General features: G+C 40.8%; 1 protein-coding gene across 1 annotated transcript; it reads left to right on the top strand.

Moving 5' to 3' along the window:
- On the top strand, nucleotides 1–26,923 carry LOC146513019 (heparan sulfate glucosamine 3-O-sulfotransferase 6-like). The gene is made up of 2 exons (XM_085170721.1): nucleotides 1–1,340; nucleotides 18,621–26,923. The coding sequence occupies exons 1-2, from the start codon at nucleotides 868–870 to the stop codon at nucleotides 19,261–19,263; spliced, it is 1,116 nt and encodes a 371-aa protein (XP_085026847.1). The 5' UTR covers nucleotides 1–867; the 3' UTR covers nucleotides 19,264–26,923.
- Nucleotides 26,924–27,753: the final 830 nt, after the last annotated feature.

Raw genomic sequence — 27,753 nt, forward strand, 5'->3', positions numbered from 1 at the left:
GTGTGTGTGTGTGTGTGTCATGGCTGGCACCACTGGTGTGTGTGGTCCGGCAGCCCAACTATAGCAGGCAGCAGGTGGCCGCTAGTTGGCCATACAAAGCTGCTCAGAGCGACCGGTTACCTGGAGCTCAGTGCGTGGTTTTCCTTGAATGCGGAGAGTTCAGCAGTGGATGTGGTGACTTAAAGGGGAAATGAAGGGAAATTGCTTTCAAAAAACTAATATCCCCTCTTCATCATTTCCCAGACGTTTTCTCCTCTCCCGGTGCATTAAATACAATTAAACTAACTACCATATTTCTCTAAAATTGCTTTCAAAATAACGCGATATGAGCGTTTTCTCCTCTCTGATACTTCGGAGAGGAGAGGGGACGCGCCGTGCTCGCGTAATTATTTTTCGCTGTATTTTCAGCGTGGCACGAGCTGAGGATTGGAAGGGGGCGTGCACTTGATAAACAGGGCGTGGATTTGGCAGTCACACGGAAAGGATCGCTGAGGGTTTCCTACACAGCCGCTGCCAGGGAGCCGCAGGGGCGCACAGAAGACACGGAGAGCTGTGCGGCTGATGTTTTTCAACCTGCTGAATCTGCGTTTTTATTTTGTGGATTTTTGCTCCAGTTGTTAAAGAAACTTTGTTTTGTTTGTTTGTTTTGTTTTGATGACTGCAGGATTCAGGGACAGTCACGGGAGGTGAGAGGGATAATAAGGAACATGTGGAGCTTTTGGATGCGCGGTGGACAAGTTTTGCGCCACTTGGACATGTGGCACAAAACAGGCGCTTTTTAAGCTGCTGTCACTTTGACTTTAGTATCCAACCCCCCTGATATGGCATGTTTCCTGCGTCGTGTCCCCGTGCTCAGGATTGCGACCCATGGGATGTAGTAAATGGAGAGCTGCGTTCAACTTTGGACACCTGAAGGTGCACTCCAAGCTGCCTGTCTTCTTTACCATGATTATTCTCTTCATTTACCTCTTTTACTGCCTCAACGGTTACTGCGAATCCCTGCCCAGACCCGTGTATGACCAGCGAAGTAATCTCCAAACCAAAATTCTCTTTAAAGATGGACAAGAAACGGAGCAGCTCGGCGCGTATAACGCGTCTCCGGTCTCGTTTGTCCGCGAACAGCTGTCGGACTTGACGAACAGTGACCCCCCGTCCAACAATATTTCTATAGCCAATAATTTTGGCAGCAAAAAATTCCCTCAAGCCATCATCATCGGGGTGAAGAAAGGTGGCACTCGGGCTCTCCTGGAGTTTTTGCGCATCCATCCAGACGTGCGAGCCGTGGGCGCTGAGCCGCACTTCTTCGATCGCTTCTACGAGAAGGGACTGGAATGGTACAGGTAAAGGCGTGTTTACCTTGTTTTCCTTTTTATTTTAATTTTTTAATTTTTTTTATCACGAGTTTCCTTCCAGCAGTCCTCAAACAGCAAAATGGGCAAACGGATAAAAGACTCAAGAAGTCTTTCTGTTTGTGGTGACTTCAAACTTCTGGAATACAAGTTTAAAAACACTCTTTCTCTTTCTTTACGTAATTGAGAATACCCCATTTATCCTTCGTTGATAATGTTGGTTCACGGACACATTTTCCCACGAATTCGCATTTTAAAAACGCAAACATGTATTTTATGAAATATTCAGCTTCATAAAAGACATTTAAATACGACAGTGGTGTATTCATAACAGGTCATGTGCGAGAATTAAAAACCGAGCCCCTCTGTACGGGCCTGTACTATCTGTGCTCCCCTCCGGATTATATTGGATTGCTCTGTCATGGAAACTTGAACCAGATATGGCTTTTATCTTCAGTAGCTGCGGTTTTAATGCAGCTTGTCAGAGCAGTTTGATGTGGCAGACGCCTGATTAGGCAGATGTTAAATCAAAAGAAGAAGAAGGGAAAAAAAGCTGAGCTCATTTTGTTCCTTTGGAATCTGTTTTGCCTTCAATCAGCAAAGAAATAAACATCAATAACTGGTTCAGTGGGAAGATTTTAAATTATATATATATATGTCCAGGCTGAGGCCACATTTGAAATAAAGGTGATATATCCCAAGGGGACTCACATGAAAATATGTGTTTGTGTCTCTTCCTTGTTGCACTAAATATTGAAATAGAACTGCCTGGCACATGATGTAACAATAACACAACAAATTCAACACACTCCCTCCTTATTAGTGCAAATAAAGTCTCTTTTAGTCCAGGCTGTAGTGAAAGAGGAGAGGTGAGCTCTTCTAACCCCTTTCCTCACCTTTTTTCTCTTCATTAATATCTCTCAGCACCAATAAGATGCTCTGCTGATAGCTTGCAAGGATGGCAGCGTATTCAGTCCCCTGCCAATAAATTGCTGTTTATTGAGCTGACACGACGCCTGGCTAAGTGTCCATGCTGGTCCCTTGAGAGCCTTCCTCACTATCAGCCCCTGATCACACAGAGAGAGGGCGGGTTATTGTGGATGCTGGTGGTGTCGTTGATCTGATGGTGGCCCAGATTTTAAAGGACATATTTCTTTCGGTACAAGTTGCTCTTTCTACTGAATCAATGAAGCAGTTTTTTTTAATGATAGCACACTCCAGAGAAAAACATTAACATTTATCTTTTTTACTGTCTTTTAACAACATAGATGGAAGTTACAGATCACCTCAAATTTGCAGAAGACAGAAAAAATCAAGAGTTAGTGTGCGGAGGAGGAAAGATGAGAGCCATTACAGAGGATCGGCAGAGTAAATGACAGTTTGATGAAGAGATGTGGAAAGGGTAGAGGTGAATGTGGAGGGGTGGAAGGAAAAAAATGAAGGGTGAAAAAACAAGAGAGAAAGATGTCGTCAATACACGACAGGTAATCAGCTGTTCGCTGGAAGGGTGTATAACTGCTGAGTGACATCTGAGATCAAAGTATGCATGCGCAAGTGTAGGCTGGCGTTTTTACCACTTAACAGTGGAACTGAAGGCGGAAGAGGCTCGGGATTTCCTGCTAAATGCACGGTGCATGCATGATAACAAAGAGAAAGATGAACGATGGGGGATGTTTGTATGTGGGAAATGCTTCTCGAGGCAGTTTCAGTTTAACATCTGAAGATAGGTTTATCATCGGTGATGCTGAACTTTGGGGCGATTAAAGCACAGCACAGAAGTGGACTAGTTCAATCTCATAAAACCTTTAATTAGACAATAAAAATTCCAGCGCACACCAGAGTAAGGGACACTTTTATTGGCAGCGTGCAATAAAAATCTAGAAGTGAGTGAGCTGTGCTTTTATTGCAGTTTTATCTTAACAGATTTGCTCTCCATGCCAACAGGTGTGTCTTTGAATTGTCAGGTGCTGGTCCAGCAGATTCACATACACCCAAATTTTTTTAAAAAAGCACGTTAAATGGTTAGGTGGCAAAAGGTGGTATCTGTAAATTTAAATTTTTAATTTTTCCTGGAATCCAAAAGTTGGGCTTGAAATTAATTGTTTTATTCACCCGTCCTCCGTAACCTCTAAATTATAATTAAATGCAGATTTCAGTACAGATTTTTCTATTTATTTTAAATCAATTAATTAATTGCTGAGGTGACAAAGATACACAGTAACCTTAATGAAAACCTCAAGCTTGCATTTTGATTTAAAGGTGAAGGTGAAACCTTTTTTGTTTGTTTTTTAATATCTTTTCCCTCTCAGATGTTACCAAAGCCATGAGATAAGTGAGGTGCAAAACTAAACTAATCAGGTGGATTAGTGCTGCCATTGCATCTATGCTGTGTTTGCTGACTATCTTTTCAAAAATCTTCTTTCTTTAGTGTTACTGGCTGCGGTCTGTTTGCTAAGAACCTATTTTTAAATGCACATTGCTGCGTAAGAGATGTAAAAAAGAAAGAAAGAAAGAAAATGTAAATGTCACGATTTGTAAGCCATTTGCTGGTGTCAGTGATGACAAAGCAAGACCTAACAGGATTAAATGTGGAGAGATCAGTGACCTTTACATGTTCTTTATACTTTCTGTTGATAGGAAAGTGACCTTACCCCTGTTCTTTTTAACACAGATGTGATGTAAAACATCTCTGTGTTTTTTGTCTCTCTTTTCTTTTCTCCTTTGAAGATATAATGAAATGTGTGTTTTCGCTCCATCCTAATCCGCTGACAGCTCTTGTCAACACTGCGCGAATTGGACCGGTGTAATGACAGGTCAGGCATTAACGTGGACAGCTCAGGGACATATGAAGGGGCTGAGACGAATTAGGCTCCTAGCTGCAGTTAAACAAGGCCTTATCGAGCATTAGTCAACACCCCTCCCATCCAGCCACCGCCTCGCCACGTAGCACTCATCCTTGATGAGAACTGCAGTCATCCTACACCTGAGTGCAACAGGGGACACTTATTGTGCCCAAGGGCTATGTAGTCCTCTGGCTTACAGACAAGCACTGACTTATGTATCTACTTTTTTTATTTTATGTGAGACAGATGGATGATCAAAGGAAGTGGAAGTAGTCCAGTGACTCCAAACAAGGCTTAGATCATACATTACTTAAAACTGGAGGGAGTACATGTTATACCATAGAGTTACTCAAGTATTGGGGGGGGGGGGGGGGGGGGAGGGCGGGTGAAAAAGATTGTGATTTAAACACATTGTGGAAATAATAAATAAGTAGAATCCCATATAATAGATGCTACATAATGCATCAGAACGTTGCAGGATTAATGCCTCTGAATAAAGGATGATTGGTAATGCTAAGCTAAGTAGCTAAAAGTAATATTAGTAAAATTAATATTGGGTTGAAAGATTATTTTTAATTTATTTACACAACATCACGCAAAGCTGGATACAGGTTAGCTAAGTAGCTAACTAATAACTAATGGATAAATTATTGTAACTATTATATCCAGGTAAAACAAAATAGTTAAAATGATAAAATACAAGAAAAAAATAATACATAACATCTGATACAAGTTTAGTGGTACTAGAAATAAGTAAATAACTGAAAAGATAAACAATATCTAAAATTATTGGATAAACAGATGGATTGACTAACGTGTCTAAAGGTTTTTGCTAATGGTTGAAAAAGTGAGCCTAAGTCAAACTTACAAAATAAATAGCTAAAACTTCTGCCAGTCCAGGTAGTAGTAGTGCAAAAAAAGTATTGTCAAATGATTTTATTTTATATTTTAAGGATATATCTTCCCAAATGTAAAAACTATTAAAAACAATGTTATGCAGAAGTACTGAGATCACTTAGCTTCTTTAGTTTTTTTCTGCAACTACACGCAACTTTATCGTAGACATAATAGCCTTCTGAAAATATTATCTACAGCATAGGTACTTTAATAATGTAACCATTTATTGACATCAGCACATTTTCCCTGTATGCTACATTATAGTCTGTATAAAAAGTACATTTACTGTAGTATCTGGAGCTTATCTTATTAGCCATTATTAGTTATTTGCTAATTTGCCAAATGGTTTTATAACAGCTGTTAAATTACATTTTAATAAGTAAAGAAACGACTAGCGAAATACCCTTCAGCCATGTTTTGAGCATTGACGTTGTATAGTTTGTCCACCAGAGGGCACTTTTCAAATTCCTTGTTGGCTATTGTGTTTAGAACGCCCTAAACAACAACTAGCTGCTCTTAGCAGAGCTGGACAGAGCATAGCAGTAGTAAATAAATATTTACATATACCAAACTTTGGAAAATCTTTTTATGTTTGACGTTTCAAAGGAAATATTCACAGATATATCAGAATATCAAATACTTAAATTGCCAAATATCTGCAATTTATCTGTCTCAAAAATGCCAAATTTGTCGCACTCTATTAATATCTTCTTTTCCCTCCTTCCTTCGATTTTCCTGCTTTTCTGCCTTTTCCAAATCTAATCTATTTTTGTAATAAATAAAATAAATTAAGTGTAATTACAGCCTAAGTACCTAGTGATTCAAATATATCAATTTGAAACAGAACCGTAGCATATGAAGCCAACAAAATCATCTGAAATTGTGCTGGAAAGTATCACTTAGTATTCTCTGACAGAGCTCTTCATTTCAAAGTGTCTTTGAGCTCAGAGAGCCATGGCCCTGTCTTCAGCTGGTAACCAAGCAAAACACATGGACATCCTTAAAGGAAGCATTTGGCAAATTGTTTCAGAAAAAATGCTTATATGTGGAAAAGCCTTGGCTTTACCATCTACTGGAAACGATTCTGTGGCTTTGTGGTGGGGAATGAGGGTTCAGACAGCCATGGTGTGCAATGAGTGAGTGTGAGCATGTGTGGGAGCTTGGATTCATTCACACTGCTTCAGCTGTATACCTGATCTCCATCCACTTTCTTCTTCTTCTTCTCCCCACCATTTCTTGACGCTATAAATATCTCGCAGATATAAATGTCATTTCCCCATATTGATCACCTAAAATACGTTCTTCCTATCGATTTCCTCCTCTCTGCCTTTATCACGCTGTTGCAGCAGAAATGAATTAACTTCTGAATATTCCATCTTGTTGACAAGAAGCTCGTACTCCCATCCACGGCTGACATTTATGCCCCACAGTCTGAGTGTTGATGGAGTGGATTTATTGGCTTGTTCAGGTCACTCAAACTGTGTAATGTAAAGCCACTGGACACGCTCTCACTGCTTTTAGAGCCTCGTTCTCTTTATGCCTCCTCACAGTCACTACTTTTCTTTCTCTTTCCTTATCGACTCATTTCGTTTTCTTGTTGTAAAACCAAGGGAGCGTGTTGTATAATTCAGCTGAGGGTTAGATGCGCCACCTAGACAGTAATGTCCAGGTTGTATTTCCTGTTAGGGCACCAATCACATGGGATTCTCTGGTTGAATTTCTCAGTACTCACATTCTTGGAAGCTGCGTGTTACGGAGTGTTTCTTAGAGTAAATGAGGACTGGGAGGGAAAGAGACACTTTCAATAAAGAATTCAGAAAAGTAGGAAATGCAAAGAAAGAAAGGCAGCTTTCCTTGGAAGACAGGGTTCAGTGCTTTGGATGTTTGAAGCTGTACAAGAATATACAAGTGGGTTCAAACCATTAACATCAGTAGCATCATCCAACATGTCTGTCAGAACTGACACACATGAGATTATTTACCTATATATAGAGAGATTTTATTATCAGAATGAGTATGAAATTCAGCTGGAAAAGCTTAAGCGCTGTAATTAAATGTGACTCAATCAAACTAGACTTGTTCTGGAGGAGGTATGGATTTTTACTTGGTCAAAAAAAGGCCTGATGTAGCCCTGTCATCAGTTTTTTGACAGCTCGTCACTGTTCGACCTTTCCCCCCGCCAGCACGCCATTTTCATCCAGTCAAATTTAATAGAAACAGATGACTGGTGAGAGATGAACAATGAAAGGATCACTGGGGGAAGCATGAAACTTCCCACATTTCAATCACAGTTACAGAAAGAGAAAGTTTGTGTTGTTCATCACTCAGACTGGTTTTTAATTCTTCTGTTTGCGGTTTTAATTCCAAACTGCTGTGCTGAGTATGGGCATTTTTAGTAAGACTCAAAGACGAGGGGGCGTCGCTCTTGTTCTTCGGTCGCAGACTCATTGAAATCAGCCTCTCCTCGTTAAACAGACAGAGCAGACGAGGCTGCAGGAGACCCGCGAGATCAGGATGACTGATGAGCTGCCACAGACGACAAAATAATAATCCTATTTCTACCTCCTTCACCTTCTTTTCATCACATCATTTGCCTTCATTTCCACCAAACCTCTTGCTTTATTTTTTCCCCCTTTACACTGTTATTAGTCTTTTTATATTAAATGAGCGTGCATGAGGAAAGATGGGGGGGGGGGGGGGGGGGGTAAAAATAGTGCAAGATCTGCAGACGTAGCTTACTCATAAATGAAAAAGAGGAAATGAAAGAGGTGAGAGGAGAGAAACAAAACTAATGAGTCAATAACTATATAATAATGGTAACACTCTTCATATTGTGTATATGAATATACACACACACACACACACACACACACATATATATATATACTTATAAATTAGATGTAGGCTTTTACTTTTAAAAGGCTTTTACGTTACATTTTTAAAAAATATACATGTTACAGTAACATTACAGCACACATTTTTATTTATTTCACTTAAATAAGCACCTATTATACTTATATGCTCCACTCACTCATAGGCCAGCAGCTACCCACTGCACTCATGGTGTCACAGCTTTGCTAATCTAACGTGACCGTTGATGACCGCTGCACGAACAAAAGGAGGGTAAACATACAAGACAAACAGCTTATTATTGCTTATTTGAGACCTTTATTTGATCATGTCGACCACACCTCTGGCCATTATGTTGTCTACTGTTTTTTTAACAACCCCAGTTTACATTGGTGGACATTACTTTAAATATACCAGAGTTAGTCATAGACTCATTTTGATCTGTAGCTCTTGGCCATATTTACTCATATTTGAGGAACTATGGTAAGCAAATTTGAAGCTGTGTACAGTTCTGGGATATAAGTACCGTTTTATATCCCTTTAAAATGAATATTTTTAACGCCAGTACATCGCCCATGTTAACGATGCAACATTGATATTCATTTAACCGTGATTAATAAATCTTTTTTTTTTCAATTTAACATTATGTTAAAAATTCGGTACTTTTTCTAACCACAAACTGGTGAATTATGTCTACAACTTAATTTAATGTTTATATATTCATATTTGTTATTATATTTTTAATTTTATATATTTTCAAATATATATTTTTTTGTATTTATTTTAATTTGTTTTCATTATTTTAATTTTTTAAAATTATTTATTTATTTTATACGTTTACGTTTAACAACCCTAATGTATAGTAATAGTTAGTAAAACAGTTTGAATTCTAAAATGTTCAAAATGCTTGTTCTAAAAAACAGAAAAATATTTAAAATGTCTTTATATTCTTTTATTCGCCATCTTCTGGGGATTTTTAGTCAGCTCCACAATCTATAAAAGCTCAGGCATTTAAATCTCCTTTTAATTCTGCTTCCTCTACGATGTTTCCTGCTTTTCATTCATAGTTAATATTAATCCATAAATCCACACCAAATTTGCCACAAATGCTCTCTCTGGAGAGGCAGGTAATTATTGACGGTGTGTGTATTTGTGTGTGGCTGCTGACCTCTCATTGGTGTCCATCTCTGTTTAATGTCTGACTGCCTGACGGGCTTGGGGGTGGGTGGGTCGTGAGAACCTGCAGCCACAGAAAAACACACTTTTCTTTGTCTGCTACAAAACCTTCCTAGAAAACTCCCCTAAACTGGAACTAACCAACTTAGAATAACTGGTTGATTGTTAGTGATGCCTGTGTGGGTTTTGAGAGGAAATTAGGTTAATTATGCCTGAAACTCTGGCAGAGAGAGCTACAGCTGAATTTGAGGACAAGCAAAACATCAAAAAAGACACGGTGATGGGTGGAAATCTGGAAACCAACACCAGCTCCTGCTTCATGCACATCCAAAAGCCTTCTGTGTCCTGAATGTTTGATGTCTGGACAAATGTAGCCAAAGCTTGCAAAGAGCCTGATAGATGCTACTAATGGCAGACCGCTGCAAGGATGGTTTCCAGTTGTAAAAGCCCAGTCTCTGCCAGCAGTGATTTCCGTTTTTCAGCTTAAGACAGTGCTAACAATGAGCTGAGAAACCACAGGGATGAAGGCTGCAACTGCTCGGAAGTGGGTTTCCACGATCGTACAGTATCGAGTGTTCTTATTGGTCGGGACCTGGGGAGTTGCCAGGCAAGCAAAAGTCCATATTGAGTCAATTATAGCGTTGCTGAGGTGTGTTTGTCCCACATGTGTATGTACTCATTTAGAGGAGCTGTTTAATTAGTGGAAGCGTGTGTTCCCTGGTGCTAGTGCACGGTCAAAGGGAAGGGTAAACATTACAGCATGTACCTCTTTGCGCATGTTTAATATTTAACTGGGCCGAGGGCAAACTAACAGCAAGTCAAAAGGCAATAAACAGCAATTTATCTGTTTGCTATAATGGGTCATATTTGTGGTATAAAATTATAATTACTGTTATTATAGATTTGTCAAGCTGTAAAAATGATATACATTTTGCCGTATGGTTTTAATATATTTATATCAAATGTTTTCATTATTTTTATAGTGAACATAGTGACTAGAAATGCTCATATTCATTATTATGTCCAAAACAGGCTCATACATAAACTATAGACGTGCACTGTTTGATTGAATTATTGTCATTCAGTCAATAGGCCAAACAGTGCACATCAGTCAAGAGCAAATAATAATATAAATATATATACATAGTATAGATAACATAGTAATAACATAATTATAACACCAAAGTCTGCTTTTTTTGGTTGTTGTTTTATTTTGTAATTTGTGGTCTTTTTTTTTACATTAGTGATTTCTACTTCCTGTCTATTGTGATTTGTTTTGTCCCACCCTCAGTTGCGTTAGTATCACCTGTGTTTTATGTACCACACCTGTTCCCGCCTCCCACTTGCTCGCTCATCTGGTTCTCATTACACTCAAATTTTCCAGCAGTTTCTTTTTTTTCCCCTCTTGTAGCTTCTTTTGTTTTTTTCTCACGCTTCTACACAATTTGGTTCGCTCTTGCTCTTGAGTCGTGTATTTGTGTCCTCTTCCTCTGGATATTCTTTGATAAAGTAGCAAACATTCACATATGAGTAAGTGGTGTTAGGGCAGTTCATTGAGTATTTGCTTATTCCAAAGAAATTCTCTCATGCTCACATGCATTCCCAAGTGTTGACATCTTACTGCCAGCCTAATTATACAACCGCAGCGTCCTGTGATGTCGGTGAGATCGTGACATTGTGACATCACCGGGGTTACATTCGAGAAGGGAGGAAGTGGAAGAGTCCCTCGCTTTCTCCACCCACTCTATCTGGCCGTATTCATCCTGCATTCGGGAGATGGGGAAAGGCAGGGCGGGACCCCTTAAAGGCCCCCTGGCTAGCTGCTCGGAGATAAAGCCCCACAAGCGGGCCGCTGTGGGCCCCGGCAGGAGCACAACAGTAGATTTTCCCACTTGATAAGTCAAGCAGGGTGGGAGCAATCAGGGGAAGTGACATGCACGTGCAAACACACACACAGTTATTTAAACTCACTTGTACAGGCACAAAAAAGTAGACTCACACGCCCAGACACTCATGAGGGTTTCCGTACTTTAGTGCTTTCTGTCATTACGGGCTGTTCTGTTATCAGTAAGATCTTATCACCACATCCTTTCTTCTTGATCTTCATTCTGTCTTCTTTAAGAGATTTACGAGTGTAGTATTTTCCAAAATGTTAAGCTACTCCCCCAAAAAATATAATGTGTTATAAAAAAGGCAGAAGTTCAATATAAAACACATTCATTCAGTGCAGTCGGTTTCCACCGAATGCTACAGCTTAGTGGTTTTATTGAAATTCACACATACGTTTGACAACAAAACCATGCCAAGCTTCCTCTTTCATTATCTGCTCTGATCTTTTTTCAGGGGAAACTCTGACTGCTCCTCGCTCGCTCGCTCACTCACCGCTCTCGGGCCTTGAGATGTGTCTATTAACTGTTACGCCTCTATTTTTCCCCTCAGCTAGACGCATTCTTCAGCTCTTTCCTACCGACCTACCCCAGTGATGCAAACCTCCTCGGTAAAAATACTCATCGCCACCCTGGTGCGTCAGCCAGACAGCAACCTTCAGAGCGTGTAATAGTCTGCCACACACACGCAAAAACACACACGTACACAACTGAAGGGAGCGTAACACGATCTGTGACGGATTTATGTCACACAGATATTGTGTAAGACTCTTGTGCCAACCTGTAACTTAGCACAGATGTCCAAGAAGCATTAAAAACACTGAATACGTGTCCAGTAAGCAGGTGTAAATTCTTACAGGTCCTAACAGAGACAGTAACTTCAGCTAGTTTTGCATTGTAAGTGCTTTTTGACCACTTCTTACCAATACTTCATACTAAAGCTATTTTAACTCAGAAGCTCATTGTCTGATTACGGTCAGCCCGTCAATTAATTTTTAATGCTAGGAATTTTTACATACTGCTGGGAAGTATTAACAAAATGTAATATAAAATTAAATATCACTGCCTGGAATATTTTAAAGGTCTTACATTTTTAATGAACGCTGCGTAAACCCTGTAGGGTGTTGTTCTTTGAATTAAAAAAAGCCTCTTGAATTGCATTTAGACACATCTATTTTTGGCAGCCAAAGAAGAAGAAATTTAAAAACCTATGTAAAGGAGAAGATGTGCAAGATTTCTTGTATTTATACAAGGCATTGGGTACATTTAAATAAAGATAAGCAGCCAAAAACATCATCCAACTAACGCAATGGCCCGACTCCAACAGACACAAAGTGAAGCATTACTTTAGCTTCCCTTTTATTGAGTTGCTTACAGTCCCTGCTGACTTCTAATCAGCCCACAGAAACTTCTCAGCCCTGTATTTGCCGACAGTAATGACAACCCTCTCCCTCCACGCAGCAGCTTTTACAGATCTTTGAACACACGCAGGCTAACTGTATCCGTCTTCAGACGTCCCTCTGTAGTGGTTTGAGGATGTCAGTGTGTTTTAAAATCCCTTCACACATGTCAAATGCATTCATAACATTCTTACTTTGAAGGATACAGTAGAGGCCGAGGGGAAGGTTTGAAGTTGTTAAAAAAAGGGGGGATCAGGAGTGGAAGAAAGGAGGTGAGGCGAGAAAAAATGTCGGAGATAGAGGAAGGAAACACAACACATACGAGAGAGTCTGCTCGTGATGACATGTTGCATTACATGATCTCCGTGATCCCCGGTGGTCTCGCGCCGTGAAACACAACCATCTGCCCCTGACCTTCGGGGTGGAAGAGTCCATTTCCGTGCAGCGCAGACTGGTGGGGATTAAGAGGGTCCGGGGATCTGGCCTCAGGCCCGGTAGAGCCTGTATGGATCACAGCTTTCAGAGCTCCGAACCCTGGGACCAGAGGGAAACTTCCTAAACCAGAAACACTTCCCTCATCTCCGCCATGCGCACACACATCCAACACGCGCACACAAACTAAGAACTTCATTGCTCCCAGATGTGGGTCCATCCTGTGGAGGGCATGTTCAGATGGTTACAGTGTGCACATGTGTGCGCTGTGTTTATATATGTGTGTGTAAGGAGAAGGCAGACAGAGCAAGATGGGTTGTGCACAAACAGAAATGGAAATGGCCGGGGAATGTGCTTACCACTGGAAAAGTGATAATAGGCATTCACAGTACCTTACCTTACCAAACCACTTTTTTAAAAACAAATATGGCGTTCAGGTTGCAAAAAGTGGTAGGAATGTGCATAATCTTTGCTGGGTATTAGAAAGAAAATAGATATATCAATTTAACCTACGATTTAGTACATGGGATATTTTCCTTTTGCTTTTATAAAAGAAGATCAAACTCTGTAGTGTTAGCTACGAGAAGTCCCGCCTTATATTCCGTAATGATCAAACTGTAGAAAAACTTTATCCTCCATTCATCAAAATCCAAAATTATTCATTTTTTCCTGATTAATCGGGGTGGCTGAAAAATACTTTTTCAGATAATCTGTTTGTCAAGTAGCCCCTGCTTCTCTCTTGCCTTTGAGGGCAGCACAAACTACTAAACTGATGTGTGCTCATTTTCTGTTGATAAATAAAAGCCCACAAGTTTGCAGCCATTTAAACAGTCTCTAATAAACCTCAGCCCACCCACACAGACCACAAGCTAAATGTGTGTGTGTGTGTGTGTGTGTGTGTGTGTGTGTGTGTGTGTGTGTGTGTGTGTGTGTGTGTGTGTGTGTGCGAAAGAGAGAGTGTGTGTGCCTGGATGCATTTGTATGCACAGATAAACGCACATCAGCATGCTTTCGGACCAAACCGCATTCCTGCTCCAGATGCTGATGGGAGAGGTGTGATGAAAACAAACATCAGGTTGCTAGGTCTGGCACCATTTCACACACACACACCAGTTGTGATCAGATAAAAAGAACAAACATTTTGATTTTCTTCTCATCTTCATGAGATAATGGGAGATTAGATGAGATGCCCCTGTTTTGTGCTTTCTCGCTGCTGCTTTTCTTCTCTCCATCTGTGGCTCTCACCTTTTGTTTTTTTAGACTCACAATCGCTGATCATCTTCTTCTTCTTCTTCTTCTTCTTCTTCTTCTTCTATCTCCTCTCAGCTGTAATCCACCCTTACCAGCATCCCCTTTCCTCCCCCCACCCTGTGTTCCATCACTGTGTGGCCTAAAAATGTAAACACGACGTCAATAGAAGCCCCTCTGTTCCTCAAACAGGTTACTGTGGCTTTCATTAGCCTGACTGAAATGAAACATCCATTTAGTGCCGCAGCACACTCACGAAATAGTTCAAACATGCTGGAAACTCAGAAAAATACAATTAAAAAAAGAGGGGGAGGGGGTATCGATGGTGTTAATATCAGTTTTTCCAGTGTCAGGCAGATTCCTGTGACAGTAATATTAATGGGCCAGAAAATATGATCATTAAAGGATGCGACTATATCTTCTTCTTCCACTTCTTTCGGCTGCTCCCTTTATGGGTCATCTGCGTCCATCTCACTCTATCCCTAACATCCTCTCCTCTTTCACTACAGAGTTCTTCTTCTTTTCCTCCTGCTCTTCAGCTCCATATTCAGCATCCTTTGCCCAGTATATCCACCATCCCTCCTCCTCCAGTCATTTCCTCAGAAGTAATTATTTCTAATCTCTCAGAGTTTCTCTCAGTGCTCCTTTCTCCAAACTATCTCACTACCATGTTGTAAACCTTCCCCGTCGCTCCTGCTGCTATCCTTCTGTCACAAATCACCTACTTTTTGCTCTGTCCATTGCTTTGTGTGGTTGAGTCCAAGTATTTAAAATGATCCTCCTTCATTACTTGTACTCGTTGGATCATCACCTGTCTCTCATTCACATACATGCATTCTACAAAAACACTCTGAGCTTCTCAATACTTCCTCATCAACACTCTCAAAGCAAACTTCACATCTGTAGTGCTCTCTCAGCATCTTCTTAACCTAGCTTCAACAACTTTTTCCCATACTGTATGTGAGAGTGCAGTTTACTCTGAAAGGCAGAGCTCTTAAACTTTCCTGGGATACAAACAAGCTTCTTTTTTTCTGGGACTCAGATCCATAAAAACTATATTGCCACTTATATCATGTGGTCACCAGAAATAAACTCGCGACCGACATGCTTAGAAACGTCTGAGCTATAGGTTGTAGCTTACACTACACCCTAATGGAGAGAGGACTCATGGGAACAGCATCGTGTTTTTTTCTTTTAGGTATTTGTTGTACATTTCACAATTTTGTTTTGCTTCAGCCCCCATAATCCAAGTCAGACATTTCTTATGAATGCCATAAGTTGTGTATTTGGTGTTACCCTCAGAGTTTCATGCCAGGGGACATGCCGGAGTTGGAGCCGAGTGTGTGTGTTGGATCAGAGAAAGAGGGAGAGAGAGAGAAATGGAGTCTCCATCACCACACACCAGAGCCCCAGTAAGCCCCTCACTTGCAGACCAACCACGAAGACTCCGACCCAACCGCCACCACATGCCTGCTGAGGAGGGAAGGGGGGAAGCATGGAAATTAGCTGAGGGATCTTTCACAGTTGCAACACTGGCATTCTTCTCCACTTGGATTTCTATAACACAAACTGCTGCCTGCGATTTGAATCTCCTTTGCAAACCAGTGCGTTTTGTTGTTTTTTTTAGGAGAGGGAAAATTGGCAGAATATTTTTCACAACGGAGGTTATTAGATTCCATTTTGGTGTTACGGTAGCATTTGAATGAAGTAAACGATACGAGACAAATAGGTTTTCCTTTCCCTCCCATTTCCCCCCGATTTATATACAATCTGTTCTGGCAGGTTATGGAGACTCTCAGTCAAACACAGGCTTCGGTCAGGGTTTGTTGAACTTTTTGAGGTATGTCCTCTCAGTCTGAGTCATCTAAGTAGGGGTAAAGATCAAGAGGAAGAGGGCAGCCCTTTTTTTCTAAAGCCAAAGTGTGCCTAGAATACCTCAAGTACTGATAATAACAAGCAGAGAGCCAAAAGCAATAACAGGATTGGACCAGAAGACATGGTGAGCCCTATTATAGGATACCTTTGGGCTGTATGCAGTCCGCAAGTATAACTGCTGCAGTAGTATAATTGAAATGTAGAAATGCAGTTACACCACCACAGCCCAAATAGTCCATAAATTAAATAACAATCCCAGTTTATCGTTTGGATCTTATTTTTGTTAGTTATTACTTTGCTTGAGTTTGTTAGCATGGATTGATCGATAAAATAAAAGAAATCTGTCCAAATCCAGCTCCCAGTAATTTGTGAAAGACTTGCATAACATCAGTCTGTTAGGCATATTGGTGCAAAGGTAATGAACCAAAAAGCCATTTGCACCAACACAAATTATTTTATTTTAGGCCACAAGGTGGTCATATCATGTCAGTTTTAACCCTGTAACATTAAATTTAGCCATAAATTTTACATTTTAAAAAAAAAAATGGAGTGTTTATTGAACATTCTAAAAAAAACTTAAAACAAAAATGAATCAAATATTAATTTCCATATATTGGTTTTAATTTGTATCATATTTGCAACATCTTATGCAAATGATTTAGATTTTTTTTAAAGTCAGAAATTCATGCATCAAATATGAGATACTTGGTGATGGAGGGTTAAAATGTTACTTTAAGCTTCCTGCAAAGACAAATATTAGACATTAAGGTTAGAGGATATAGTAAAGGTTATTTCACCAATGCCCCAAGCCTCATCAGTTGACTAGCCTGGGGTTAAGGTTACTTTTCATTCGTACCTCGTTCTACACAATCTACATTTGCAAAGTCGACTTTCTTTGACTGCGTTCAGGCATGGTTGAGTTTTCTGTGCCACTGCCTGCTTGAAGAGGTGGGCTCTGGCATGGTTCAGCTGTATTGGCATACACATGTTGTGTGATTGCTGACTGGGCCTAAATTACAACTAAAAATCAGCGTGACACTGTGCATGAGGACAGTGTGTTGCCGTGCCTAGACGCTGCCGAAATAAGTCACAAAGTAAGTCTAATCATAAGTTTTTGTTCTACTGAAGCATCCTTCTTTAAAATAAACTGTCACGTCATAAAGATGTGGCAGCAATGGCGAGCAGGAGGTCAGTCCACTCGGGCAGGGATAATGGAAATAGAGAGCAAAGAGGAGTGGACTGAAGAGACAAACTGAAGCATACTTCATAATGTACTTCAATGTCAAAGAGTGGGCACAGTGCAAAGTTACTGTGACTTTCATTTTGTTGCCTCTTGACAGTAACTTCTTCATCACATTGCATTTCATTCCAAGTCAGAGAAAAACAAACACATGCCATTTCTACCCTCGAGTTAAACTGTGAGCTGACGTTTTAAATTTCACAGCGGTGCAAATTACTTTCAAACAATATTTCATATTACATATTTTGACTGGCTTTGACTATAAAGCCCAAATATGCATGAAACCAACAGCAGAGTCATATTGGAGCTTTTGTAGATTATCTAAACCCTTAAAGTGTGTGTTTGTCCAAATAACTTGACTATCTGGCCATGTTCTTTCTAAGAGTCTTCCCACATTCCCGGATGTCAGCAATAGTCCATTTTCTGGAAAAAACATTTAGCCATTGCAGAAAAGGCACACATGTAAATAATAAAAAATTAATGACAGTTGAATTCCATTTAGCAGCTTCAGTTTCGGGGCCCTGGTACCGGCGCGATACTCTTTCTGCTGTCCTGTCTCGGCTTGCTGAGAAAAGCCACGACAGAGCGCCGTCAGTAATTAGTAACACCTGTGGTTTCCTAATGTGACAGGTCAAAGTGTCTGCTGTTGAAAAATGCCCGCTTGGCGAGTGAATGCAGTGTTTTTGATTAGCAAAGATGGCCAAACTGCAAAAATAACATTTTACTCAAGTAGTAATCTAAACTAAATTTCTGGAGGAACTGCCTCGTGATTGCTGAAAGCTTTTGTAGTTAGCATGCAGCTGTTTTAGTCGACAGCAGCCGGTAGACCGACAGCTGGCAGTGTGTTTGCAATTCAAAGCAAGCAGTAGGAGATAATGAAAGTTAGCTAGGTAACAGTTAGCTGCTATACTTTTGATTTCCAGGTGTCAGTGAGAGCAGTGCTGTAAGAAATGCTAGTGCTATTACAGCAGTGTGGCTATTACTTCAGGCCAGCCGGACATTCTCCCATCATCGAGGAACACAGGAGCAAGAGCAGCGGTTATGAGCTTGTTTAGAAGGAGGCCGCGGATGAGATGAGGAAATTACTTTTCTGAGGTTAGCATAGCCTCGCGGTTTTCCTACAGTAGCCGTTCAGTAGCTCCCTCCCAGACTAAACTCACATGGTCACTCCATCAGTGCCAGCAGCTAATGCCATGTTTATCTCTCTCTAATCAGCGATTTATCCCTCTAATTACAAACCGAAATCAAAAAGCCTCGAACGCAAGTGAGGCATCGTCAATGGAATGTGCTGGAAATATTAAGGGAATGTATCATTTCTCTAATATGTACTCTTAATATGTGAGCTCTCAGTAACTACAGTGTAGTGGGGTTTTTTGGGGGGGCTTTTCGACTGTGTTAAATGTCTTTTTCTCTCTTTCATCCAGGAACCTGATGCCTCGTACTCTGGAAGGCCAGATAACCATGGAGAAAACCCCAAGCTACTTCATCACCAAAGAAGCTCCTCGGCGCGTCTTCTCCATGAGCCGCCACACCAGGCTTATCGTGGTGGTTCGGGACCCTGTGACGCGCGCTGTTTCCGATTACACGCAGACTCTGTCCAAATCTCCCGGGCTTCCATCCTTTCAGAACCTGGCTTTTCGTAACGCCACCACAGGCCTCATCGACACGTCTTGGAGCGCCGTACGCATCGGCATCTACGCCAAGCACCTAGAGAACTGGCTGCGCTACTTTCCAATGTCGCGCTTCCTGTTTGTCAGCGGCGAACGCCTTGTAACAGACCCGGCGGGTGAAATGGGTCGGGTCCAGGACTTCCTAGGGCTCAAGCGCGTGGTCACAGATAAGCACTTCTACTTCAACCAGACCAAAGGTTTCCCCTGCCTAAAGAAGCCTGAGGGGAGCAGCAGGCCTCGCTGCCTGGGGAAGTCAAAGGGGAGGCCCCATCCACAGATACCCTCTGAAGTCCTACTCAGGCTCAGAGACTTCTACAGACCTTTTAATCTTAAATTTTACCAAATGACTGGCCACGACTTTGGCTGGGACCAAATGGCAACTCACCAAAGCTCTTAAAAACTGCCAGTTTTATTCACCAACAGTTAAACACAGGCAGGGATACTGTGTGTTCTTTGTCGCCAAAGGTTCTACTCTGTATAACTTGCCTTTTGTTTTTCATTTATTAAGGTATGATAGCTGAATGCCAATGCACAAAGGAGCCTTCACCTGGCTTTATAACAACCATGCTAACAACGTTTAGAAAAACTTCAATCCGTTGAAGCACTTGAGCAAGCATTTTCGAAAAAATCTTGTGCAAATGGCTTGTTGTGTGCTCATACAGACAAGCAGAAGGCAAACTAAAGCATAATGCCTGTTTACTTAAATCAAGTTAAGCTGCCATTGCTATCCAAAACGCTGACAATGGGAGACGTTCACAAAGTTAAACCAAAAAGAAAAAGAGATTCGATGGGTGAACAAAGCCATGAGAAACCAAACGACAGTAACTGATACGCAATGGTGCAGTCACAATAAATGCAAATGGGTTGAGACACAAGTTGATCATTCAGAAATAGTTACACTAAATCAACATAAATAACAGTTCAACTCTGGTTATATACACTTACAAAAAGTCTAACGTTTGTTTTATGGACTATCATTTCATTTTTTTAAATACAAGATGTAGCAAAGATGATATATAGCTGGTTCTGATGAAAAAAGGTTAGAGAGGGAAACCAGCCATGGTCAACTACATGCTGTAAATTTGCAGTTATTTATGTCATTAATGCAATGAGTGCATTGTTAAAGACTGGAGAGGAACATTTACAGCCAGTAAACCGGTGACTGTTTTTCCACTTTGTTTGATTAACACTTACCCTGTCACATGGTACAGTACTTACATGTATTTCTAAAAGTCTAATTTATAAGGTGGCACAGTGTTGTTGAGATGTTTTCTCTGAAACTTTTGTATTTGAAATTCTGCTGGAAATTCAGACTAAATATTTTGTTCTGAAACAAGCATTTGGGTCATTTTTTGCAATTTATTTCTGAGAAGTATTCGGATCAAACTCTTGGAATTTATTCCAGACAGGCCGAGTTTGCTGCTGCCAAGACTACAACATACATCTGCGGGGCAGATGATTTGCTGGTTCCTGGAAAAGATGTACGAGACTCGTGATGACTAGAAAAGAACACGCAATTAATCTGTGTTGTGTTATTGCAAGAGATGATGTAGGAATGACCCCATTCCTTTACATGATATGAAATTGTAAAGACTATTTGTTTAATATTTCATCCTGAAAGAATAAGCAGCTTTAAAATGAGATTGGCACTTCAGCAGTCATGATCTCACACCACAGCTAGCCTCTGTTCCGCATCCATCACAGCTACTGTAAAGTACTATGCAAAAAGTCACCTATTTCCATGGTGCAGCTGTTTATTGAAATATATGAATACATAAATTGGAATATAGTATCCAGGCAGACATCTATCCATTTTGTTGTGCCTATTCAAACAAAAATAGATCATACAAGGCAAAAACAGTGTGATCATCTTTATTCTTCAACACAGTTTGATCTCTCTTAGGCAATATTTTTTTGTCGTTTCTTAAAGTAGTCTTTAGGAATCATTCTCCGGGCTTCTTGAAGGACATTTAAAGCTTTTCTTTGGATGTCGGCGGCCTTTTGTTTTGTTCTCCATCTAGATGATCCCACATTGCTGAAGTTCAAGCTCTGGTGAGGCCAATCTGTTAGGGTTGTTCCTGTCCTTGAATAAAGACTACAGAGTGAAAAGGTAATGTCATGTCTAATTAGTGAGGTTTAAATGTGCTGGTGGGCTAAATTTGTTAAATTTAGAAAAAGCCTACTAATCAAGCCAGTTTTCAGTCTAAACTGTGCTTATCTTTAGTAACAGATATATGCGTGAAACTATGCAAAAGCTTCTCAAATCACATTTGAAAAAGGTTTGGTTTTATGGAAATAAGCAATCGTTTTGGAGATCAGAAAAGAGATCACATACGATGAAACGTAATCACAGAGTCATCACCGTCGCCTTCTTTCGACTGCTCCCTTCAAGGGTCGCCACAGCAAATCCTCTGCCTCCATCAAACCCTATCTCTACCAAACCCTACTCTGTCACATCAACCCTCTGCATCACTGTAGTCCTCCTCTTCTTTTCCTCCTACCCGGCAGCTCCATATTCAACATCCTTTGTCCAGTATAGCCAGTTTTCCTCCTCTGCACATGTTCAAACCATCTTACTGCTCAGCCTGAATTATCTCTCCTAGATAAATTAATTTCTAATCCTGTCCATTCTGATCATTTCCAATTAAAATCTTATTAATTTTTCAGCTCGGCCAATTTCAGCTCAGCCAATCCCACTGTACTTCATAGCAGGTCTCACCACCACCTTGTAAACCTTCTTTTTCAATCTTTCGGCTCTCCTTCTCTCACAAATCATCAACAACCAGCCAGCAGCGGATGACTAAGCTCTGTATAAGCTTTTTGGGAATTTATCTTTGTTCAAAAGGAATAAATGGCACATGGAACAGGAAGTCTGGAACTGAATATCTGTTATCTACTATCAGGACATCCTGGCCACAAAAGACCCGAAAAATTGACTGTATCCCCCAGAGTGTTAGTCAGTCAGTTCCTGGAGTTTAAACTATGTTACCCATCTGCTGACTTTAGCGTCATATTTAGTGAACAGATGTGAGAGAGGTATCAATATTCCCATCTAACTTTCAGCATTAAGATAATTCACCAGGATGTCAAACTATACGTTTGTCCATGATGGAAAATGCTTTCTTCAAAGTGACTCTGGCTCTAACAGCGTAAAACTGCAGAAAGCCTCTCAGCAGTTTTAAATGCGCTGTAGTCATTTGAACGTAGACACATGTTCAGTCAGTTTTTGGCACACACTTGTTTTAAGTGTGTGCCAAAAACTGACTAAAGTTGGTGGCTGGAGCTGGATATAGTTGGGGTGGCTTTTTTTTTTGTAGGGGTCGTGTAGCTGCAGGCGTCTGCGGTTAAATTTGAAGTTAACACAGGACAGTGGCTCTTCTGATGTGTAAGCAATCAATTCACCAGGGTGATTGGAGACCTTTTAGGGATGGCAATCTTTGACCTCTTCTCTCCCCCTTGACCTGTGATCCTGGTCACCATAAACTGCTGACCGCTATAGCCATGCTGGTTAATGGAGTCACCCAGCTTGAACTACGAGCGCAGAAGCATGCACACACTCACACACTTATAAACACACACACACAGACATACAGCAACACCCTCCCGATCCATTAATATTACATTCTCAACCTCTGGGACCTCCACTGAGGGGAGATGCTACCAATCAATAGCTGCCTCTTTAGTTTATAGGTGGTGGAGATATGTGCTTATAGGTGCCATGTTCCAGCGTCGTTGTGATTTAGCTTTGGGGTCAGGTATGGGTCACTGTCATACTTATCGTATTTGTATAATATTATTTATCAAATGATAGATCTTTCCTGCATCTTTAATCGATGGAGCACCTAAACACAAATACACGGGTGGGGGAGGGGGGGTACTCACAAGGATGCTGGACCTGATTACGACTTTAATCCTTCAAGAGCTGCGCAGCCTGAGAAATGTATCTATTTTTGAATTTATTCATTATTTTAAATTCTTATTTCATTAGATTTGAATCAGCAGTTGTATCCGTTCAATTCAGTTACCATTAATATAGAAAAAGCTTGGATGAAACTTGTGTTAGCAGCAGAAATTGAAGCTGGCGTGCACATAATGAATTGTCAACTACCGCTGTGCACTCGCTGATCCCTGAACAGTTTCATGCGCAACTTTCAGGTTTGATACATTTTTACCATTTTTACAGCTTCTGTTGCTTTAAGTACCTTGTTTTTTAAGCAAAGCTCTCTTCTGAACTCACTGCATGCTTTTGGATTTTATCAGCTTAACGGCTAGATTTTATAACAGATTAAAAAGAAGAAAAAAAAAACAGGGATGAAAGTGGACAAGTTGCAGTGTCAGGTCAAGACCACATGCTTTTTCATTCAGAATTCTGCAGCCACTTTCACTGCCAGCAACATTTTCATTGGAGTTATGAAGCGATCGGTTACCTCAGCAGATTTTTTTAAACCAAAACGTGCTAACGTTTGACAGGCGGGTGGTGTTCACTTTCCCCAGTGTATACTCTCTAGTTATAGAATATCTTCAAGTCACACAATCCCATTCACTGGTGAGGAGTGCGTAAAGGGAACCACCGGGCTATGTCGTTGAGCTCTCCGCTGCTGAAAAGTTTCCTTTATGTCTCTCTCTGCACCAGAGAGCCCTGAGACCTGAGATAGCAGCAAATCTCTCATTCATCAGCTGACTGAAGTTATTCAGGCCTGAAGGTATTGATATGCAAACTAGATGGTTCAGCTTCAGGTCTGCAGGACAGACCTTTATCCAAAAAAAAAACCCAAAACCCCCTGCTCTTTCCTTATACATTTCACTGTCACTGACACAATGGCCCCTCCCGTCAATGGGCCATTTGAGCGTCTGGCTCCACTGACTGTGCATAGGATCCAAAAACACATGGATTAGGCAAAACCCGGATATCGGGATGGATGGGCAAATGTCACCCCTTCAGATCTTTGCACCCTTAATAAAAGTGACTGGTGACCCTTATTGAGGAGGTCAAGTGTTTTTATTCAGGTGGATTGGAGGCTGCTTGAGGACTGCCTGCCACTCTGCCAGCCTGCTTACTGGGCACCACACGGGTTCGGTGAAGCGTGCAACAGCCGAAGGATGAGAGAGGCTAATTGAAACCCCGATTCTCGCAGGGTAGACGCACAGACTGGTTCAGAATTAATTTGTAGTTCAACTGGACAAATTGTACCACACATTTTGATATGCCAAACAAATATACTGCTAAAAAAAAAAGTAAAGGAATACTTTTCATTTAGACTATAACATCTAGTAAGTCAAGCTTTTAGGATATTGATCTGGTCAGTAAAGTAGCAGAGGGGGATGTTAATCAGTTTCAGCTGCTTTGGTGTTAATAAAATTAACAGCAGGTGCACTAGAGGAGCAGCCCCCAAAACAGGAATGGTTTTTCAGGTGGAGGCCACTAACATTTTTGCCCTCCTTATCTTTTCTGACCTTTTTTTCACTGGTTTTGCATTTGGCTGGGCTCAGTGTTACTGTACCATGAGGCGATACCTGGACTCTACAGAGGCTGCACAGGTAGTCCCACTCCACCAGGCTGGCACATCAATAGGCATCATTACCAGAAGGTTTTCTGTGTCTCCCAGCACACTCTCAAGAGCATGGAGGTGATTCCAGCTCTCTAGTTACTCTAGGAGAGCTGGACAGACCCGTAGAAGGCCTTAGCCCATCAGCAGGACTGGAGTAAGGAGGAGGAGGATGAGCAATGCCAGAGCCCTACAGAATGAGCTCTCGCTGGTGGTGTGAACATCTCTGACCAAACATTCAGAAACAGACTTCGCGAGGGTGGCCTGAGGGCCCAACATCTTTTAGAGAGCTCCGCCTGGCACCGTGGAGCCTGACTGGAATTTGCCAAAGAATACCAGAATTGGCATTCCCACCCTGGCGTCCATGTGGCTTTTACAGATGAGAGCAGATTCACCCTAAGCACATGTGACAGACGTGACATGGTCTAGAGCAGCCGAGGACAGTTTAATTTGACTGGTTTGGTGGTGGGTCAGTGATGGTCTGCGGAGAGATTCTCATGTAGGGACCTTCACAAGCCAGGCATCGGCACGCTCTCTACTATTAGGTATCGGGATGAGATGTTTGGATTGTCTAGCCCTGGGTTCTGATCCACAATCCCCAGCCTCATGTAGCAAGAGCATGCTGGCAGTTTCTGGGGGATGAAGGAACTAATACCATTTCTTTGAAACCTATTGTGCTGTGACAAATTGTTTATCTTTCCAAATAGTTATTCTGATGCTCGGTCAGAGTGGGTACCCTTTTAACAGCAATTTTTTAATATCCAAGCAAGAATTCAATCCTAAGTCTAACCAAAAATAAAAAATAAAAAAGGAAAAGTCAAAAAGAAGAATAACATAATATCTGTAATCTGCAATCCTAGACAGGACTTGTATGTTTTGGTGGAAAGCCTTCTACTACCCCACAAGCAGTCTTCCTGGGCTTCCTGTTTGCTCTCAACAAACAGCCCAACTAAGCCCTACTGAACTCGAGTGACAGTATTTTTCCTATGAAAACCTCTCAGTGCAGGTTAAACATGATCCTCAGTAGGCTGACCAAAGCATGCCACCGTTGCATTCCGCAATTAAGCGCTAAAATGTCTAAGCTTGTTTTCAATAACCGAACTCAAAACAAGCCTGTTCTGTTCCCACAACACAGAACAGCCATATCCACCATCTACTGTCCACATTCCCTTTTAATGACCAAAACAACGTCTTCTCTCACTCTTGAAGTCACTTGAGCAACTGGTCTCTGGTCCCCCTCTGCACTGTGCTCTTCCCTGTGGAGGTCAGGATCAGCACTGTGGCCCGCCTTGAGATCAAAGTTCAAAATGCATTCCACCGCCAGGGTCACTTAAGGTCAACTAAAGCCCGTGCTCTGAAGGTTATTATGAGACTGATGAGTAGAAAGTGACTAATCTATTACCCAATTCTAATAATGGAGTAATTTACTGTGAATGATTGAACTAAATTAGTCATTGCAGCTCAGGGAGAACCCTTTTACACGCCTTTATTATGGATGATTGCTACACTAGACATGGACAAGCCAAATAAACCAAGCGTTAACACTCGATATAGTAATGTACTTTTTCATTTTGCTAAGGAAGACCCAGAGCTTTACACCTAATTCTTATTGTGTTTTTAAACTAATCCAAAAATGTAAAATACACCTCTGAGGTACTCCACTGGAAGTTTAAGAAACTGAGACTCGCTCACATTCATGCTAACAAGATCTTGGTCATCCATTAAGCAAATTGAAATTAAAGCCAGAAACATCAAAAGGTGTCATTCAAACCTCATCTCCTGTTGTTATCTGTTCATCATAACTGTCTAAAGGTATGCCAAATTACACAGACCATGATTGCTTTAATATGAGGTCTTCCCTACCTTGACTAGCAAGCTTCAAATTAGGAGCAAACGTTTGAGTTCTGGCTGCAAAAGCTGCATTCCTGCAGCAAAGCAGAGAAAATCTGCACCCATGCTTCCTCTCTAATTAGCAGATCAAGGGACGGACAAAAAACATGGACTACATACATTTACACATACGCTGTTTTTTTAAATCACTGGGAATAAAACCAAGTCCCTGTGTTACATGCTCTCATTGGCGAATTTCTTAGGAATGGCCTCTTGGTGACAGTTTGTTTAATGAATGGACTCTCACATTGATTTCACCATATGTTCATTTTTTGTCACATCTGATATGTTTTTTGTAATTCACTCATTTTGGAAAGAAACTAATCAAAGAAAAGATAGATAACAAAAGCTATACATGTGGTGCTTTGATGCATTAAAGAAGCTAAGTTTAGAAATAAAAGTGGAAAGAAGAGCCGACAACTGTACCTTGTTACAAGATATAGAGGATCATTGACACCTAATGAAATTGATCCCACAGAGGGTATCTATGGGCCACCTTTGACCCTGAAAGGGTATGTCAAGATCCTGAAACAGGCAAATTCTTAGAGACAGGCTAGTTGTCATACTGGGGATAAACAGTTATTTAGTTTTAACATGAACTGTGGTTATATTATTATTATTATTAGATATTATTTTTTAATATTAGATTAGATTAGATTAGATTAGATGAAACTTTATTAATCCCTCAGGTGGTATTATTAACTTATATGAAAATAAAAATTATAGCATTAGTAAGTTAATTCTTTCCCATTAAAAGAAAAATGCACAGTGAAATTTACCAAAAAAAACAAACAAACAACAAAAACAAACGAATTGATAACAAAGGAAAATGAAAATGACCATTACGGCTAAATAAAAGACTTTTATCATTTTAATTACACTAAAAAACTTCTCCACCCATTCACATCCTGTGCTTGCTTTTCTTCTTTCCTATAGGAACTAAGTACGGTGTAAAGAGTTACTCTGTCAGTCTTTTTAGCCTGTTATGATGGTGTAACCCTGCCTGAGCGACCTGCTGTTAAACAGCTGTTTCTAGATCCTTTGCTCAGCCTGCGCTCAGACAGTCTCACTTGAGTTTACATCTCAGCGAGCACTGATCATGTTGATCTACACACTGCTGAACAGTGAAAAAGTCATCCAAGCCTCTGATGCCTAAATCTCAATTTCCTGTTTCCACTAAGTGTTGGGAAAACTGCAGAGGCACACTGAGATAACCTCTTTTTTATTTATACCTTTCTATGCAGCAGTAAATTTAATTATTTCTTATTGGACACTTTTTAGTCAGAGACAGAGAGTGGTATAATCTACATTTATACAAATGAAAAAGGTCACAGGGTTTTGCCATGTATGCAGCAGAATAGGACTCTAACACAGAGGCATGCATACAGACCTTCCATTTCCAGGCTTACTTCTATGCTTCCCTCCCACAAACCTCCCTTTCTTTATTTTCC

The sequence above is a fragment of the Neolamprologus multifasciatus genome, chromosome 8 (genome assembly GCF_963576455.1).
Source record: "Neolamprologus multifasciatus chromosome 8, fNeoMul1.2, whole genome shotgun sequence".
Lineage (NCBI taxonomy): Eukaryota > Metazoa > Chordata > Actinopteri > Cichliformes > Cichlidae > Neolamprologus > Neolamprologus multifasciatus.